The sequence below is a fragment of the Geotrypetes seraphini genome, chromosome 7 (assembly GCF_902459505.1).
Source record: "Geotrypetes seraphini chromosome 7, aGeoSer1.1, whole genome shotgun sequence".
Lineage (NCBI taxonomy): Eukaryota > Metazoa > Chordata > Amphibia > Gymnophiona > Dermophiidae > Geotrypetes > Geotrypetes seraphini.
In genome coordinates this window covers 123,968,254-123,988,011 of record NC_047090.1, presented here as the reverse complement: position 1 = coordinate 123,988,011, position 19,758 = coordinate 123,968,254, and the positions used below count along the sequence as shown (strand labels likewise).

Here is a 19,758-nt window from a genome sequence, read left to right as displayed (position 1 = left end):
TCTTATGTTCTTATGATATTAAAGGTATACACATAGGGGGTGCGGAGCATAAAGTGGCCCTATTTGCAGACGATATTTTGTTATCTGTGCGGGACCCAGTTCTTAGTTTTCCGGTTCTGCTGGAGGTGTTCCACTCTTTTGGTCAACTGGCCGGACTTACTATTAATATGGACAAATCGGAATTCTTTTTTGGGGGGTCACCTTGACGGAGGCAAAGGAACAGAGGCTGCTTGCCTCTTTTCCTTTTAGGAGGGCTGTGGGTTCTCTCAGGTATCTGGGTATTCAATTACCTCGGGATGTGTTGCCGTGTCTGGTTTTCTGTTTCAGACTCTGCCTTTGGAGGTGCCATATAGGGTGTTGCAATCTTTGCATAAGGAATTTCACACCTTTATCTGGCAGGGCAAAGGTTCCTGTTTGTTTCAGAGGGTACTGAGGTCGGCTAGGAAGGATGAGGGTATGGAAGTTCCTAATTTACACTGGTATTATTTGGCAGCGCAGCTGTGATTTTTGTTAGATTGGTCTGTTACTGACTTTAAGTTGGGGGTCCGGTTGGAACAGAGTTTTGTTCCTTCTTGCAATCTCTGGTATTGGCTTTGGACATCATCTGTCCTTACCGTAGACTTACAGGAGCTCCATAACCCTTTTTTGTGTCATTTGGTGGGTTTATGGCGTAAGGTCCAGAGAAAAGAGAGGTGCCCATTAGGGGGGAACCTCGTTTTGGGGTGGGCATGGCCGGGTGTTCGTTCTCAGGATGGGCAGCTCTGGGTTTGGTTACATTTAGGGATGTGCTTTTGGGTGGGAGGATCCCCAGTTTTGATGAGCTAACTGGGAGGGTGGAGGGTGTCCGGGGCAATATCTTTGCTTTTATGCAACTTCGCCATTTTTTTTGTTTTCCCTGGGAAAACCCTCAGACTGTTGAACAACTGGAAAATATGTGGCTTCTTTTGGGAAGGGTGCCTAGGCCCATTTCAATTTTATATCGTTATTTTAGAGGGCAGGAGGTCATTCAGTATCCATATATGCAGAAATGGGAGGAGGATTTGGGCCATACTTTTCAAAGGGAGGAGTGGGCACAAATATGTATTGAAGTTCAAAAGGCATCCCATAGTGTCTTGGTACAAGAAAATGCTTACAAAGTGTTAACACGCTGGTATCTTACCCCGGCACGCTTGCATTGTATGTATCCACAGACTAGTGCTATTTGCTGGAGGTGTAATACGGGAACGGGTACCTATTTACATATTTGATGGGAATGTTCTGATATTAGACTGTTTTGGTTACATGTCACCAGTACTCTGACCTCTTGGATACAAGACCCAGTTCAATATTTACCTCAGAGCTGTCTTTTGGGACTGCATAATGTACGATCAACGCCTTGGCGGACCAAGTTCGTTCATATGGGTTTGGCAGCTGCTAAATGTCTGATTGCTCAGTCATGGAAGTGCAGTTTAGCATCGACAGGAGAGGACTGGTTTCTTCAGTTGTGCAAGTTGGCGCAATGGATCGACTTGCTGCTATGCATTTGGGCTATTATGCACACCAGGAGTGGACTTGAAAGAAAATTTTAGCTTTCCTTTGGTCCAAAAAATTCATTTGGGATGTGGGGAATACTTGGGAAGGTGAAGTTGTATGGGGGCGTGTTGAAGAACACACAACGTGCCCCTTTTTGCAATAATGGGGGAATGGGTTAGGGGAGTGGGTCTTGATGTGCTATACGGGTAGGGGACTGTTTTGGTTTTTGGCGGTTCTGTGATGGGGTGATGTTCCTTCGCTAGTCAGGATTTTCCTGTATTAGGTAGTGATTGCGGGGGTACTGAAGCATCATGTTTTGTCAGTTGCGTTATATTGTGTGTTGTGATTGTATTGTTTTTGAAAAATTTTAATAAAAACTTAAAAGATTAAAAAAAAATAAAATATATATATATAACCGTGCTTCCTGGCTTTTTTTAATAGATGGCAAGGAAAAACATGGTTAAAGCAGTAAAAGGTTGGTTGGGGGGTTTTGGGGGTTTTTTTTTCCTTAAATTGCATCTAACACTGCATACTTGCTACACCTGATAATAAGAAACTCCCCTAGGAAGGAAAGGAACCAGTAGCCCTTTCCTGAAGCTAATGATCAAGAAGTGTCAAAAAAAATAGCAGGGTATTTCCACAAGACTGTGAAGAGTGGGCATGAGCTAGATGAGAATAAAGATACACATCTGCATCAACTTATTCAGGATGTTGGCACTAGGTGAAATTCCATCTGTTTGCCACGTATGTGTTAAAATATACCTTTGTTTTCCCTTCTCATCCATCGTCTGATCTTGAATAAGATCTCGGCGTGTTCGTTCTTTGGAGGTAGCAACAACAGAGGACTGCAACGCGGGCTGTAGCAAATCAAACATAAAAGTATTAGTCTTCCCTATAAAAAGCTACTTCTCTCTATAAATGCACTACTCAATACTAGCGATATTACCTTCTTGACATCATCTTCATCTTCCGCGTCACTTTCCTGGCGTGACTCTCTCCTTGCCCGACGTGCTCCACCCAGCCTATGGTGAAAAGAAAAAAAGCAAGTACAATAAAAACAAAAAATTATAAGAGAAGTTATTGATGCACATTTTTATTAAACATCATCAGTTTGTGTCTCTGGATATACTTTGCAGCAGTTTTATCATTGTAATTTTTCCAACGACACATTTTACATTAATGTTCAATTGTTTTTAATTAGTTTTCTTTTTTTTTAAATTCTTTATTCATTTTTACATCTTACAACAAGTGTATCAATAAGTTGACAATTGAAATTAAATACATCACTTGAATTTCTGTCATATTAACAATAATGCATAAAATTTAACCCCTTCCCACCCAACCCTACCATAATATATGCAATTAAATATATCCTATGAAATATTCTTTTTTACTGAGCCAAACAATTAATAAAATTCAAAATTCCCTCCCTCCCATCCCTTCATTTATATTGTACTTATAATGGAAATAATTTGTCAATGGCCCCCATATCTCTTTAATTTTATTTTTTTTAATTCTTTATTTGTTTTCAATCTTACAGCAAGTGCACAAACAATAAAACAATACAATCTTTCTGATTTATCTTACAATACATAAAATTACCACCCTCCCCTCCCATCATTCCTCTATTATTTCCCCAATAAGAAAAATGTAAAATATACCTCCCCCTCCCCCAATCATTAGACGGTGTATATTACAATAGAAAGTGGTGTTTACTCATTACAATAAGAAGTTAATGGCTCCCAAATTTTATTAAATTTCTTATAGCTTCCTTGTTGTATAGCTATTACTCTTTCCATTTTATATATGTGACATAATGAGTTCCACCAGAAATTGTAATTGAGTCTACTGTAATTTTTCCAATTACTTTAATCTCTTTAAATTTTTTATAATTCCCTTTTTTGTATGGCTATTGTTCTCTCCATCTTATAAATGTGACACAGTGAGTTCCACCAAAAACTGTAATTAAGCCTGCTACAATTTTTCCAAATATGCGTGATGTTGTATGGCGACTTCTGTCATAATCAATAAAAGCTTATTATTGTTTGATGAAATTTGGCTCTTTGTTCTCATTGACATTCCAAATAGAATCGTGTCATACGACAAAGCCACAGGATTCTCTAATAAACAATTTATTTATGTCCAGATTGATTTCCAAAAGGTCAAGATAAGGAGATTTAATTAGTTTTCCAATAAAGTGCCTCAAAAAAAACAAAAAAAAAAGCCCAGGTACTATATGTTGCCCCTTTGTTTAATATACAGTTACCCCCATTTAGTTAATTTCAGCCATTAACACAAGTCAGCTTCACTCCTTGAGAGCACAAACATCTCTGGTCTTCAGGATAACCAAAATTAACTGTAACTGTAGTTCTTATAAACAAATAAATTTCAAGGATATACTTTTGACGGTCTGCTTGAGTCCATAGACCTTGAGTGCGAAGACCGTCCACATGAGCTCCCCATGCATACGTTGACGAGTCGGTTGTGAGGACTTTCTGATGAGGAAGAGGGTGGAACAGCAAGCCTCTTGAAAGATTCAAAGAGAGCATCCACCAACGGAGAGACTTCCAAAAAGAAGGTGTTATGGAAATCAGTCGAGTTGGTAGATCCACTGATTGCTGCCATTGGGATGCCAGTGTCCATTGAGGAATGCGAAGGTGAAGTCTGGCAAAAGGAATCACATGAACTGTAGACGCCATGTGACCTAGAAGAACCATCATCGTTCGTGCTGGAACAGTTGAAAGGTGGAAGAGTTGTTGAGAAAGCTGAAGTAGAGCGGTCTGACGTGGTTGTGGAAGGTATGCTCTCAGATTGACAGTGTCCAGAGTTGCTCCTATGAACTGGAGAGACTGAGAAGGAGTCAACTGAGATTTGGGAAAATTGATGTGAAATCCCAAACTTTGTAGAAAAAGAATAGTCTGTTGGGTCGCTGCAATAACCCCTGAAAAAGAGGGAGCCTTGATGAGCCAGTCGTCTAGATATGGAAATACTTGTAGACCCTGGTTGCGAAGAGCTGCAGCTACGACCACGAGACATTTTGTGAAAACCCTGGGAGAAGAAGCCAATCCGAAGGGGAGAACTCTGTACTGTAGATGAAGATTTCCTACTTGGAATCTGAGGTACTTGCGAAATGCTGGATGAATAGGGATATGAGTATAGGCCTCTTTGAGATCGAGGGAACACATCCAATCTCCTTGATCCATTAACGAATATAAAGTTGTCAGAGTGAGCATTCGAAATTTCTCTTTGACTAGATATTTGTTGAGAGCTCTGAGATCCAGGATCGGTCGCAAATCCCCCGTCTTTCTGGGAACTAGAAAATAACGGGAGTAGAATCCCAAGTTCCTTTGGAGAAGAGGGACTTCCTCCACTGCTCGTAGGAGAAGAAGAGCTCGAGCTTCTTGAAGAAGAAGGGGGAGATGCGACTGATTGGAAGGACACTCTCTTGGATGGCGATCTGGAGGTACCTGAAGGAGTCGAAGAGAGTATCCCTCTCTTATGATGGTAAGCACCCAGAGATCTGATGTAATGAGCTCCCATTGGTGATAAAATGTGGACAGGCGACCCCCTATGGGGAGGAGAGAATTTGGAAACAGAGAAATTTGAATGCTCAGGTCGAGATTGTCAAAAAGACTGAGCAGGCTTGGTGGCAGCAGGAGTCTGGGATTTTTGTTGTCATTGTTGTTGAGGAGGACGACGAGGAGGAGGTCTGGAAAAAGCAGGAGTCGTTTTCTGAGGATAACGACGTGGAGTTTGCTTGAAACCTCTAGTTGGTGCAGGTTTCGATTTTGGACGAATGAGGGAAGCAAAAGAGCGTTCGTGTTCTGAAAGACGCTTGGTAGCCGCCTCAATAGAGTCATCAAATAACTCATTCCCTTGACAAGGAAGATTAGCCAATCTATCTTGAAGGTTATGATCCATGTCCACAATACGCAACCATGCTAAACGACGCATGGCTACAGCGAAGGCAGATACTCTAGATGAGAGTTCGAATGCATCATATGAAGCTTGTAGCATGAATAGTCGTAACTGGGAAAGAGTCTTAAGGATGACTTTAAATTCTGAGAGACGAGTAGTAGAGATATCCGGGTAAAAAGATTGTAAAATCTTCAGAAAATGATTGAAGTAGGATGTAAATATATAGCTGTAATTAAGAACTCTATTTGCCATCATAGAGTTCTGATATAAACGACGTCCAAACTTATCCATGGTACGACCTTCCCTCCCTGGAGGAACTGAAGCGTAAATTTTGGAAGGATGTGCTTTTTTTAAAGATGATTCTACTACCAGGGATTGATGGGAAAGTTGAGACTTTTCATAACCCTTGCATGGAACAGTTCTATAACGAGACTCCAATTTAGATGGAATAGCAGTGATTGAATAAGGAGTCTCCATATTGCGAGTAAATGTCTGTTTCAGAACAGGTGTCATAGGCAATCTGAGGGACTCTTTTGGTGGATGAGGCAGCTCCATATCTGCTAAGTATTCAGGAGTATACTTAGAGTCTGAATGAAGGTCCAATTTGAGAGCTTGACCCATATCAAAAATAAACTTTGCAAAAGAAATGGATTTAGGATCAGATGATTCTTCAGGCGAGACACTGCGAGATTTAGGAACAGCTGAGTATGATGGAGAAGCCTCTCTAGAGTATGGAGATAGAGGCTCGGAGTCCAGACGTAAAGTCAGAGAAGAAGCCGCACTATGAGGTGGAGTTAGAGAATGTTTTCTCTTTAGGCTTCTGGAAAGAGAAGTACCAGATGTACGTGGCACAGAATGGGTCGAGGTGTGCGGTGAGCTGTCTCGACGTGAGTGCTTCGACGGTGACGTCTTCGGTCGAGATGGGCTTCGAGTCGATGCTCGATGGTGTCGAGATCCATATTTCTGCTTCGAAGAATGAGGCAAAGAAGTCTCAGTATCCAAGGTCGAAGACTCCTTTCGAAGCTTAGAAGCAATAGGTCTCGAATGCTTCGACCGGTGCTTCGGAGGAGGTGAGTCAGGAGAAGAATCCGATGAAGAAACGTTCTTCGGTGTCCTTGATTGGCCCCGGGACACTGGAAGCTTCGTTTGAGTGACAGGCTGATCAGTCTGAGGCAAGGTCGAGGACGGGACCAATTGAGCCACTAAGGAGGAAATCTGAGTGGTGAGGATAGATTTCAGCATGTCCTCCAGCATCGGCACCGAGACAGAAGAATCTGACCTCTTAGGTGCAGCAGTATGCTCCGAAGAGGGTGACCTCGAAGGTGAGTATTCCCTTATCTTGGAGGTACGCTTCGACGAAGGACGCGTCGAGGACTCTGGTGGCTTCTTGGGTATGGTACCTGAAAGAGAACCCGGAGACTTACCCCCCACAGAAGACTTCGTGGATGGCATTGTCTTCGAGGGACCCGAAGCAGGTAAGGTCAAGGCCTTCGAGACCGATGCTCCAGCCGGAGTCTGGGTCGAGGCCTTCGAGACCACAGGTGTCGATGTCGTCAGAGTCAAAGCCTTCGAGACCGGGGCAGCCGCCGAGGTCGAGGTCGAATCCGAAGGTTGCTCCATGCCAAAAAGTTGAAAAAACTGAGCACACCGGCGCCGAAAAGCCCGTGGAGTAAGGGTGAAGCAACGATGACAGTCTTCTGGGGAATGAGTGGAACCCAGACACTGTAAACAACGGCAGGGGGGATCTGTGACCGAAATCACACGATTACACTGGCGACAACGTTTAAACCCGGTAAGAGGCCGGGACATGGAAAAAATAAAGTCCGTGTCGAACGAAAGAGCGAATGGGCCTAGGCCCAAAGCTCACCGGCCGGACAAAATTAAAAGAAAATGGGTTTTTTTAAAAAATATATATATAAGAAAAACTGAAAAAGGAGAGCACAGCGACCGAACTTAACTTAAGAAAAGAAAAGAAACAGCCGCGGTGAAGAGAAGGCAATGCTGCAGAGATAGAAAACGTGTCTTCTTGTCTCCGCAGAATTAAACGAACTGAGGATCCTCTCAGCAGATGCGCCCCCCTAGTTCGGGCGGGAAGGCACGCGCGCATGCGCGGTGCAGTGCTCGAAAGATCGAGATCTTCAAGCAAGATTGCTTTCGAGGCTGTCCGCTGCGGGGCTCCGTCGGTGACGTCACCCATGTGTGGGAATATGCTGCCTGCTTGTCCTGGGATAATTGTATTTCCAGCCAATCTTAATTGAGATTTCTGATGTTTTTGGATACAAATGTGTTATCTTTTAAAAATATATTACATTTTAGTTTATTTGCAGAAACTCAGTCCTGAAACCTGGGCACAGGTTACTGCTTTACAAAATGAAGGTCTCTCATATCATAGAATTGCATCATCATTGAAAATTTCACTTGGAGTGGTGCATGCTACACTTGAACTGTATGAGCGACTCCTACTGTATGAGTGAGTATGCCCTACCTGCTTCCAATGTGACTAGCAGCACAGGCCATGTTTAGGCACTGGGGGTGGAGCCCTTGAAGACAAATCTAATCACAAAGAGGTATCAATTTGGCAGAAGTTCTTGTGCAGCACAAGTTTATGCATGTGGTGGGGCATTGCACAGAAATTAAGCACCCCTTCCCCCCCCTCAAAAAAAAAATTAAATTGCTCCAAAACATTTATATGATAGAACCGGTGACAACAGTTGTAAGACAGTGATTCATGAACTGTACTTGTTGCAGTTTTCTGGGTCTCACTATATCTAGGTAGGTAGAACCCGACTGGCTGAGAACTCAACATATAAAAAGACAGCTGTAGACCTCATAGCATACCCTCAAAAAAGCCACAGCATGATGGCTGAAACGTTGGTTCTATCTGACCAGATGTGGCAAGATGCCTCTGACTTAGAGCGTTGACATTCAACTATTAGCACTTTACTCACCGATTAGCTGCCCCTTCAAAATCTCTTATTTTAGCTGGGGGGCCTCCTCCACTATCTGACAGTCCACGCCTGAAAAATACAATGCATAAAGATGATACACCAGGAATGCAACAAAATTAAATGCATTTTATTTATCTGGCAATCCACATAAGCATAGGATCCTTACCTTAACAGTACACCACCACGTCCTCTACCTCCACCAAGGCCTGAGATGGTCAGACGTCTAGCTAAAGCAGGTCTTGAAAAATTATAAATAAAATTGTCAGAATACCGGTAAATGAAAGAAAATGGTGTGGCATATATTCAGAAATAAGCATTAACTTATCAAGCAGAAAGAAGGGGAAATATGGTAAAAAAAATAAATCAATCAAAAGCACACAAAAAAATTATCTTGAGGAGGCATTAAGGCCCTGATTCTCTAAAGTGCATCCCGATTTTAGGCGTCCTACAGCTGTCTAATCAGCCAATCGGGATGCACGTTTTTTTAAAAAAAATGCTCCCCAGGCAAGCCTGAAGGCACCTCCGGGAGCCTAGGGAGACCCGCAAGATGCCTAAGCTCGTCTAAGGGCCTTAGGCTGAACCTAGGCGGCCCTACATGTCTCCCTAGTAGAGGAGAAGCTTAAAATGTAGGCCAGCAAAATGCTGGCCTACATTGTAAGTAGACGCAGCTGCTATACTTATCGCGGCAAGGGATCTCTCTGCCGCTATAAGTATAGCGGGCCGCGGCCCCCTGAACAGGAGGGTGCCCAAACCCTCTGCCCGAAGACGCACCCCCCCCCGACACTACCGACCGCCCCCCCCCCCCCGACATTACCGATCCCCCCCCTGACAATATCGATAGCTGGCAGGAGGGTGCCCAATCCCTCCTGCCCGAAGACGCACCCCCCCCGGCGCTAACCCCCCCAAACCTCCACTCCACCAAACCTGTTCTTGCACGTCTTGCACGTCTTGAGCCGGCAGGCACGCCTCGTCGAAATGAAGCGGGCCCGCCCCTTCCCGCCGAAGCCTAAGGCCTGATTGGCCCAGGCTCTAGAAGCCTGGACCAATCAGGCCTTAGGCATAGCGGGTCCGCCCATCCCCACTTAATCTAAGGCCTGCCGGCTCAAGACGTGCAAGACCCTTCTAAGAACAGGTTTGGTGGAATGGAGGTTTGGGGGGGGTTAGCGCCGGGGGGGGGGGTGCGTCTTCGGGCAGGAGGGATTGGGCACCCTCCTGCCAGCTATCGATATTGTCGGGGGGGGAGGGGGGATCGGTAATGTCAGGTGGGGGGGCGGTCGGTAGTGTCGGGGGGGGGGGGTTGCGTCTCCGGGCAGAGGGTTTGGGCACCCTCCTGGTCAGGGGGCCGCAGCCCGCTATACTTATAGCGGCAGAGAGATCCCTTGCCGCGATAAGTGTAGCGGGCTGTTTCTAATCTAACCCGTTTCTCTAACCTGCGTCTGTAACATGGACGCCGGTTACAGAATCAGGGTTTAGTTTAGGCCGATTCTGAATAGGACGCCTCTCCCGGGCGTCCTATTCAGAATCAGGGCCTAGGTGTCTTGCGGGCCTCGCCTACAATATAGGCGGCCTGCCTGGGGAGCATTTTTTTTAAAAAACGTGCATCTCGATTGGCTGATTAGACAGATGTAGGACGCCTACAGCTGCCTAAAATCGGGACGCACTTTTAGAGAATCAGGCCCTAAGTGCACTTGTGCTAACTACATAATTGAAAGGACATGAAAAATAAGATGCACTAACGAGGGCTGTGGAGTCTAAAGCAATTTCGGGTGGAGTCAATAAAAAATGTACCAACTCCAGCTCCAAAATAAAAACCTACATTATAATACATGGTGAATTTATCATTTTAAATTTATATTTCTTTGTCCTAATTTAAAATACTAGTAAAAAGAGATTAGGTTCTTACCTTGCTAATATCTTTTCTAGTAGAAAGGCGCATCATTCTGGACAGCAGAGTATTTTCAATGAACAGGGACTGAATCTGATCCCTGAAGTTTGATAATCATATTTTGCTCACTGGCCGACCCCTGATGCAGACATTGTATGCCAAAACACAGCTCATATTGGGTCAATAAATACAAGTCCCTGTTCACTGAGGCCTTTTTGTTTTTTTGCTGTATTGTGTTTGGTGTGCTTTGTCCCTCTCTGTGCTGGTCAGTAGAATATTCTCCCTATGCTCGCAAGCCATGCAGAAGGAATCCATTCCAAGTTTTCAACTTCTCATCCTTCTCCAGAGAGCTCTGCTACTCCCTTCAGTTTGTACCAAAGCAGATGAAAGCCCTATATAAAAACACATAAGGAGGAGTATGGAGAGGCTCCCCAAACTACAGATCTGTTCTGCTCTGAAAGTATAACAAAACATTTTTTTTTTAAACAATCAGAAACATTTATGGATATTAAAAATTCCTCCAATGTGTTATAACAAAAGATCATTCTTCATACCCTTAAGGTCTGACCGACAATAAATTCTTAGTTTTGATTGAAACTTCCCAACTGAGACAGTAGGAAGGCAGAGTAAATAACTGAAAGGGTAGGGTTCCAGAATGACACAGATCTACTAGAAAAGATATATTAGCAAGGTAAGAACCTAATCTCTTTTTCTAGTGCAATAGGTGTGTCATTCTGGACAGTAGGGACATACAAAAGCAGTCCCTGAATCTAGGGCGAGACCTATGTGCCTGCTCCTAACTCTGAGAACCCAAAGATGGTGTCCTCTCATACTACCACACCCACTCTGTAGAACTTATGCAGAATGGACCATTTTGCTGCCCTACAAATCTCACTGGGCAAAATTGCAGCAGCTTCTGCCATAAAGCCGCCATACTTCTTGTGGAATTTGCTTTCAAGGAGACTAGCGATTGCTTGCCACAGGCAATATATACTCACAAGATGGCCATCCATATCCATCTTGATGGTAGCCTTGGACGCAAGTCTACCGCATCTAGCTTGACTGGTGAGCACAAATAGATGGTCCATCAGTCAGAACTCATTGGTGACTTCCAGATAACATAGGAGGACTCTCTTCACATCCCGCTTTGTCAGAATCCAATGCTTCTTTTTTTACCCTGTGGTCTGGAATACTGGCAATATTATCTCTTGATTGATATGAAATGCCAAAACGACCTTTCACAAAAAGGACGTGACCATGTGTAAGGAAACTCCTGCCTCCGTGATCTTGAGGAAGGGCTTCCTGCATGACAGGGCTTGCAGGACCAAGACTCGTCTTGCTGACATAATGGTCACAAGGAAAACAGTCTTGATGGTAAGATCCAACAAGGATGCCTCCTTAAAAGGTTCATAAGGAGCCCGACTGAGGCGTCTTATGCAAAACCACATTAAGGTTCCATGATGGAAACGGTTGTTTTACCATTGATCTTAGCCTTATTGCTCCCTTTAGGAATCTAACTATGTCTGGATGAGAAGCCAGGGAAGTTTTGCATCCGTGGGACTCTGAAGCACAAGAGGCCTGCCATTTGAACTCTGAGTAATGCCACTGCAAGATCGAAGCAGGAGCGGAGTCCATGGCAAAAAGCTCCACAATCCTGGCCCTACGTCGCCGAAGAGCCCGAGGTTGAAGCGTGGCACAGCGAGAGCAGGAATCAGATGGGTGATCAGCACCCAGGCACAAAATACACCAGCGGTGCGGGTCAGCAATGGATATAACCTGCCCGCATTGGGAGCACTTCTTAAACCCGGTGAGAGGCCGGGATATAAGGCAAAATGGCCGCAGCCACTCGAGGCCCAGTGGCCACCGCGAACCGGGAGCCCCCGGTCGCCGAAGCAAAATACAAAAACACGAAAAACAAAGAGAGCAACACGCACAGCAACTCCTCGATGAAAACAAAGAAGCCGTGGTGCTAGAAAGGCACTTAGAGAACGCAGAGAAGAGAGACAGGGCTTTCTGGCTCCGCCGAAAACTAAGAACTGAAGACCATGAGGAGGGGATGCGCCCTCTAGTGGAGCAGGAAGGCACGCATGCGTGGGCAGTACTAGCAAACTTGAGATCTTCAATCAAGTTTGCTTGAAAAGCTGTCCGCGACGGGGCTCCGTGGATGACGTCACCCACATGTAGAGAATATGCTGCCTGCTTGTCCTGGGATAATTAACAGGTCTTCTTTTTCTTTCCTTGGATATAAAAGACTGCTGTCATTTTATTATTACTTTACATCTCTTAAATAAACTTGAATATTCTTCTTTATTGAAGCATTTAGGGCTCTTTTTACGAAGGTGCGCTAGTGTTTTTAACGTGCGCTAACCCTGCGCTACATGGAAAATACTAACGCCAGCTCTATGGAGGCATTAGCGTCTAGCGCACACGGCATTGTAGTGCACGCTAAAACCGCTAGCGCACCTTCATAAAAGGAGCCCTTAGTGTTTTGTATACAATCTAACAGCCATCAGGTCGGAAAGTCTTCTCTTCTGTATAAGAAGAATTTTCATCCTGTGGAACTTCTCCTAAACCTGTATCCAGGTAAATAGCAGCAGTCCTGGATATTTGTCATGAAATTGCCACTGGAGATCAAGCAGAAAGGATATATAGTAATGACTAGGCACTGCTCCTGCCCCTACTCTGACCACCCAATAAAACCACCAGGGATGGATGGTAAGCCTGGAGGAGGTGAGGTGGCCTCATTTTGTGCAAGGGGGGGGGGGGGGGCGGAAATGACAGCTCATTTCATGTAGAGAGCAAGCTGGGCTGCCAGTGTTTTGGCTGAAACCAAACCTGCAGCTTAAATTTTCTACTTGGTTTCGGCCAAAACCAAAGAAAGCCAGTGTCAGTCAGCCTCTATCCAGTGCCACTGCCTATTTTTAAATACATTTTTCTTTATAATAACTTTGTGTTTAGTTTAGATTTACTGTATATCTATTTTTTTAACCAAACTTTCCAAAGATGAGATATGAGTAGAGCGAGTTTGTCTTATTATACTATATTTTCAAGATAGAACAAGAATATGAGAGCTACACAGAAACAGGGGCAACAGGAATCTTGCAGTGATTTCCTCCAGGTCCTCAGGGATCCTGTTGGGATGAGTTTGATTTGTTCGGAGCTCCTGCGGGCAGGGCTGTGGAGTCGGTAGATAAATGTTCCGACTCCGACTCCTCAGTTTTTTGTACTTCTGACTCCGAGTACCTGAAATTTCCTCCGACTCCTCAACTCCGACTCCACAGCACTGCTTAATTTTCAGATCGTTAAAATGGAATGTCAAGTTGAGAGAAATGAGCATTTTCGACACCACCTTCTTTTTGCTTTTAATCAAGGTTCTAAGGCCGCAGAAGCTGCTCACAACATTTGTGCTGTGTATATAGTGGGTGCTATAGCTGAAAGAATCGCTCGTGATTGGTATGCCAAGTTCAAAAATGGAGTCGGTAGATAAATGTTCCGACTCCTCAGTTTATTGTACTTCTGACTCCGACTCCAGGTACCCGAAATTTCCTCTGACTCCGACTCCTCAACTCCGACTCCACTGCCCTGCCTGCGGGTGTGGTACTTTCCTCCAGAATTGGGTCGTATCCAGCCACACTTGCTCACTTCAAGCTATTGGCAGTGTTCCTTCCTACACGCTGCTGGTGGCTGATCCAGAAGCCTTCCCTCTGATGCGATTTGCATCGGAAACCTTCCCTCCCTCTGATGCAAAATGTGTCAGAGGGAAGGCATCTGGGTCAACTGCCAGTAGTATGGAGGTGCAGAGAAACGTTGCCGTCAGCCTGAACAGAAAGGCTGTAAGACACTGCAAGAGCTGGGGGGGGAAGGGAGTAATTGTTGTCATGACTATTCTGTTCTTAAATTGATTGTGAATGTCAAATTATAACCCATTCTGAGCTTCTGGGAAAACGGGATAAAAATCAAAACAAACAAATAAATAAATAAAAGAGATGCTGCATGGGCTAGGGGATGGGAAGGGAGTGAAAAAGATGGTGCTGGTGGGGGAGGAAAAAATGAGAATGGTTGAACATGGATGTGTGGAGCAGGAAGTAAAGAGATGGTGCACATGGAAAAAGGAAAAAAGAGGGAGAATTGTTGGACACTGTGGTGGTGAGGAGGTAGGGAGAAATGTTGGATGTTTTAGTGGAGAAAGAAGGGTGGGACAGATGGAAAGGGATGCAAGAGGGGAGAAATGTTGGACATGGTGGTGGAGGGAATGGTGGGAGAAATGTGGCATGGCACTGGAAGAAGGATGACAGAAGGAGAAATGTTAATCATGGGGCTGGTGGGGAGGGGCAAAAGATATTGCCTAAGGGCCAGGGGAGGAGAGAGGAAGAAATGTTGGAAGTAGCTATAGAGGGGGGTGAGAGAGATGCACCATGGATCCTTCTCTCTCCCCACTCTCTTTGCAGCAAGGGAGGGAATGAGAGAGGGAGACATATTACACATGAGGGTAGAAGGGAGAGGAAGACATGCTGTGCAGAAGTAGGGAGGGTAAAGAGGGAAATGGATCCAGCAAGGGAGGGAATGAGAGAGGGAGACATATTACACATGAGGGTGGAAGGGAGAGGAAGACATGCTGTGCAGAAGTAGGGAGGGTAAAGAGGGAAATGGATCCAGCAAGGGAGGGAATGAGAGAGGAAGACATATTACACATGAGGGTGGAAGGGAGAGGAAGACATGCTGTGCAGAAGTAGGGAGGGGAAAAGAGGGAGATGGATCCGGGCCAAAAGAGAGTGAGGATGTTGTACAGTTGGAAGGAAGGAGAAATGCTGAATCATGGTAGGAGGAGCCAATGGATAGCAACCACTTAAAGAATTTGCAGAAGACAAGAAATCAAAAATAAAAGGAACTGGAACCAACTTGATGGAAAAAAAATCTCCAGACAACAAAGGTAAAAAAAGGAATTTATTGACTGAAATACGTTAGCTTTGGGAAATGTATACAGCAGATGTCTTTGTATTGTGTTTCAATATAAATTATAGTGCCAACTAACGTTTGTGACCAATGACCTACTGAGACTATAGGATCTACCCAAATAGGCCTCAATATCCTAAAGGATTAAACTCAGTGAGAGAACCAAGCAAAAACTCCCTTCTACCGGGAAAAAAACCTCTTGACCAAAAACCGGTGCACAAAATGAGAATATATTACGAAAACTCTAATAGGTCATAAGGCACAAAACCTATCAAAAAGAAGGGTAATGGATCAAAAAAGCAGTTACTTAGCTGCAGCATTCGTGAAGGCCTTGCAAATTAGCTTCTTTCAAATGCGTCCTCTAATGTTCATGAAATCTTTTCCTTCAATGATTATAATCCACATCAACAAACTTTCAAAGCTAATTTTCATTCTCAACAAGACATTGCAAAGCCTCGTTTTGCATATTGCTGCATCAGGAGAACACCCCACAAATTTTGAAACTGCTCCACAGAAAAAGAAATGCATTTCTGCTTTTATTTCTCCAGTGTTGAAGTATTTGCTGTAGCTGGTGGGGATCCCCAAGCACTGCCAGTAGAAGATCTCCTCCAAAAGGTGACCAGAACCCCCTTCTACCAAGCATAGCAGTCGCTGGCAGCATCCTTGAGGCAACTGAGGTGTCAGCATCTGTGGCTTAGAGATGTTGCTGCTGCTTGACAAGCTTGGTAAAATGGATTTTTGGCAACCTTCAGAGAAGTCTTCAGCCAACATAGGTTGAGGGTCTTCATCAGCTGGACTATTTATATTTTATATTTACATTAAAGGCTCTAGCAGAGATCCATTTATAAAGTATGTATTCTTCCCAATTAATATTTCCAAATTAATAAAGTGTCTTTGCTTATTTGTATATGGGTCTCTCTCTATCACAGCCTTAATTAAGTAGAATAATTAAATAACTACTTCTGGAGTTTATGGGATTGGAAGAGATTACTTGTGGGGACTGGTGGAGTGAAGGTGGGTATGGGTTTGATTTCTGTCCCTGCGCAACTCTCTATATGAAGTAGGTTTGTTTCCAGATCCATATACAATACAGTACATTTACTTACTGTAACAGTTGTTATCCAGGGACAGCAGGCAGATATTCTCAACATATGGGTGACATCATCTATGGAGCTCCGCAGGGGACAGCCTCGCAAGCAGACTTGCTTGAAGAAATTCAAAGCTTGTGAGTACTGCTCCTCAGTTCTTGTTTTTCCATGGAGCCAAGAAGCCCTGTTCTACAGCTCTGCCATTTTCCTACTTACCTTCTTGCACCGCAGCTTTCTTTTCTTTACTTTATTTTATTTCTTTGTTAAGTCGCTGTGCAGCGTGTCTTATTTATTTATTTTTAAAAAACTTTTATTTTTTTTCTGCTGGTTTTCATCTGGCGGGCCTTGGGCTTAGGTCCTGCCGCTGGCCCTCGTTCGGCTGCAGCTGTATTTTATTTTTCTCTCCTGGTCTCTTACCGGGTTCAAATAGTGTAGCCAGGGTGGCCGGGCCATTTACTTCATAGGACCCGAACATTGTCCTGGGTTCTGCCCGTGCTCTGCCAACCCTTCAGAAACAAAATTCTTGTAGTAGTCTTCAGAGACGACCTCGACCCCAGTGGTGGCCTCATCTTCCAAGACCTCAACCTTGAGTCTCATCTGCTGTGCCTCTTGAGGTTCCGTCCTCGGATAAGTCTCCTCTTTCCTCCCCAGGCTACATCAGAAACCTCCAGCTGAGTCTCAGGCAATCCAGGCAACGTGTACAGTCATGTCAGCCTCTACGAGACCTACTTCGAAACGTGCCTCCATTAATAGGGAATACTCATCCTCGAGGTTGCCCTCTATGGAGCGCAGTGCTGCACCTTCAATGCTAGTTTCATTGGTATGGTGCCAACTTTCCGGGATGCATCAAGCAGTGTACAGCCCCCATCCTGCAGCTCAACTGAGACCTTAGCTGCAAGAACCTCTCTCCCCTAAGGCCTAAGCCCCCAGGACCATCTCCTAACTGAGACCAAAGCCGCTGGAATCTTTCACCTCCGAGGCCAAAGCCACAGGAATATCTCTCCTCGAGGCCAAAGCCACAGGAATATCTCTCCTCCGAGGCCAAAGCCACAGGAATATCTCTCCTCGAGGCCAAAGCCACAGGAATATCTCTCCTCCGAGGCCAAAGCCGCCGGAATTTTTCACCTCCGAGGCCAAAGTCACAGGAATATCTCTCCTCGAGGCCAAAGCCACAGGAATATCTCTCCTCCGAGGCCAAAGCCACAGGAATATCTCTCCTCTGAGGCCAAAGCCACAGGAATATCTCTCCTCCGAGGCCAAAGCCACAGGAATATCTCTCCTCCGAGGCCAAAGCCACAGGAATATCTCTCCTCTGAGGCCAAAGCCACAGGAATACCTCTCATTTCTGATCCAGGAAACTGAAGCTGGTAGCTGCCAAGCCTGGCTCAAAAGCCAACGTAGAATCCAGGAGCTGTGAGCCCTGTAGTCCAGAAGGCACCACGTCCAGTAGGGTAAGGGACCTGGGGGGTGGGGGGGGGGGGGGCTCAGGTGTTACCCTGAAGAGGGTGAGGTAGGGACGCTGGCAGGGCTCAGGTGTACCTCCAAGCTGGCACCGTTCAGCCAGAACACCCCTCCTTCCAAACATTCAGGCCTGGAACCAAAATCCACAAGCAGAAGCCAGGAGCTGTGAGGAACACATCCATGCACCTGCTGGAGATAGAGTACACTGGTTGGCCAGAAGGCTGTGCATCTACGATATACCCAAGGATAAATCAAGTGCTCTCTATTTCCACCTGTTGTTTGATGGATGTAATCCCACTAGTCTCTGGATTCATCTGCTATTGATGACAAGGAAAATAGACTTAAGACCAAACTACAACTACCTAATTATTACAGTTGAATTGGTAGGAAACAAGTTGTTAAAGTTACCAGTGAAGTTTATATGGTCCTTTGGGTTTTCTCTTAGCTATCCCATCACCTTCACTCCACTTCAACCCCCATTCCCCACAAGCAGTTAGTGCTATGGGACCCTTTTACCCTCCACTTTCAAGAAGAGATAACATCCAAAGGCCTCCTGCACCAAGGAAGCAGAGAGACAGCCCATATTTGGTGGCCTGGGTCTATTTTTCTCCAACACCAAGAAGCTGCAGCACTGCATCCTCACCTGCATAGTGTGCCAGGTGGAGGAGATGGAATCTGGTTCTGTGAAGAGACATTGCTTTTAAACTGTATACTGTTTGGGGTGAATCTCTTCATAAAAGCAGAAGATAAATCCCAAATAAATAATTTACCATTTGCTGTTTCAGGTAAGACTGTGAGACTACCTTCAAGTTTCAGGGGTCCAGAATCTGGAACATCGACAAACATCCACATACTTCCAATTCAGGAAAGCACTGTAAACTCACCTTTTTTCCTCAGTGCATTCACCCTTTCCATGCAGTCCCCTGCATGATATCTTTTATGCAATTTCTTTGTAATATCTATTTCTCTGTAACAATTCTAATATTGTGTAAACCACAACGATGCCTAGCTGAATCAACTTATACTGTATATTTAAATACATTTCGCTCTCACAAACTGGAGTAAACGTAAATATAAACACCAATAACCCTCCAAATGCATAAATATAAAGCATTTAAAATAAGACAGATGGGGAAAGTTTGCGTTTTACATCAAAACAATGTGCCTAATTTAAAAGGAGATCTATTTCGCATTCTATTTATGTGGTGTAAAACCAAAACTTATTTCGCCCCCAAAAGAGTTGGCTTTAACCGCCTTCTTCCCCAGAACAACGGCCTAAAATTCTGAGAACTTTCCAAGTGAACTAAAAGTACTCAAAGGAAAATTAATTCTAAGGCTAAAAGATAGCATACACCAGCTGTAAAAAAAAAAAATATTAAAGACTATAAGGTGATCCCAAAAACTGCTGTAAGAAAACACCAGGTCACACGCTGTATCGTAACAGCGCTTCGTATTGCGACCATGCGGCCGCTTCCCCTATACACTAATCCGGCACTCCCGGACAACTATCCACGACCTTACCTAATGTCATTCGGATCCCTGCCGGTCAACTTTCGTATGTTTTCATCTACATTTTTCAGACTTTCTTTCGCCTTTTCGAGCTGTTCCTGCAATGCTCTCACCGCCACCGCCATCTTGTCTCTACAAAAACCGAAAGCACTTCCGGGGTAAGAGGAAGCGTCGCTAAAGTGGCCAGCACTAATAAGAAAGCTGCTCTTGAAATCCTGCGATTCTTTTTTGCTTTCTTCATTCATGCCATACTCCGTTTGAATAACATAACGTAATGTGGTTAGTCAATTTTAAAGATAAAGAATAGAAATAAAACAAAATTAAAATAATATTCAATTGGACTAATATTAGTTATTTAAATTGAACTAATATTAAATACATTTTTAATTAGTTTTCAAGGCAGAATCTTCTTCAGCTCAAGAATGATCCAATATGACAATGGCACTTATTATGTATGTAAGACCATCATCATCCCAAAATGGCA

The 19,758-nt window shown here is 44.4% G+C and overlaps 1 protein-coding gene across 1 annotated transcript in view; it reads right to left on the bottom strand.

Annotated features, from left to right (window-relative positions):
• The window catches only part of PNN (pinin, desmosome associated protein), a 48,959-nt gene extending 29,515 nt beyond the window's left edge, over positions 1-19,444 (bottom strand). Inside the window, exons 1-5 of the mRNA XM_033952219.1 lie at positions 19,287-19,444; positions 8,545-8,616; positions 8,379-8,447; positions 2,459-2,534; positions 2,275-2,369 (exon numbers count right to left, since the gene is read on the bottom strand). Of these exons, the coding sequence (XP_033808110.1) occupies positions 2,275-2,369; positions 2,459-2,534; positions 8,379-8,447; positions 8,545-8,616; positions 19,287-19,399 (425 nt within the window). The 5' untranslated portion in view covers positions 19,400-19,444. The remainder of the gene's footprint in view (positions 1-2,274; positions 2,370-2,458; positions 2,535-8,378; positions 8,448-8,544; positions 8,617-19,286) is intronic.
• Between the last annotated feature and the right edge of the window lie 314 nt (positions 19,445-19,758).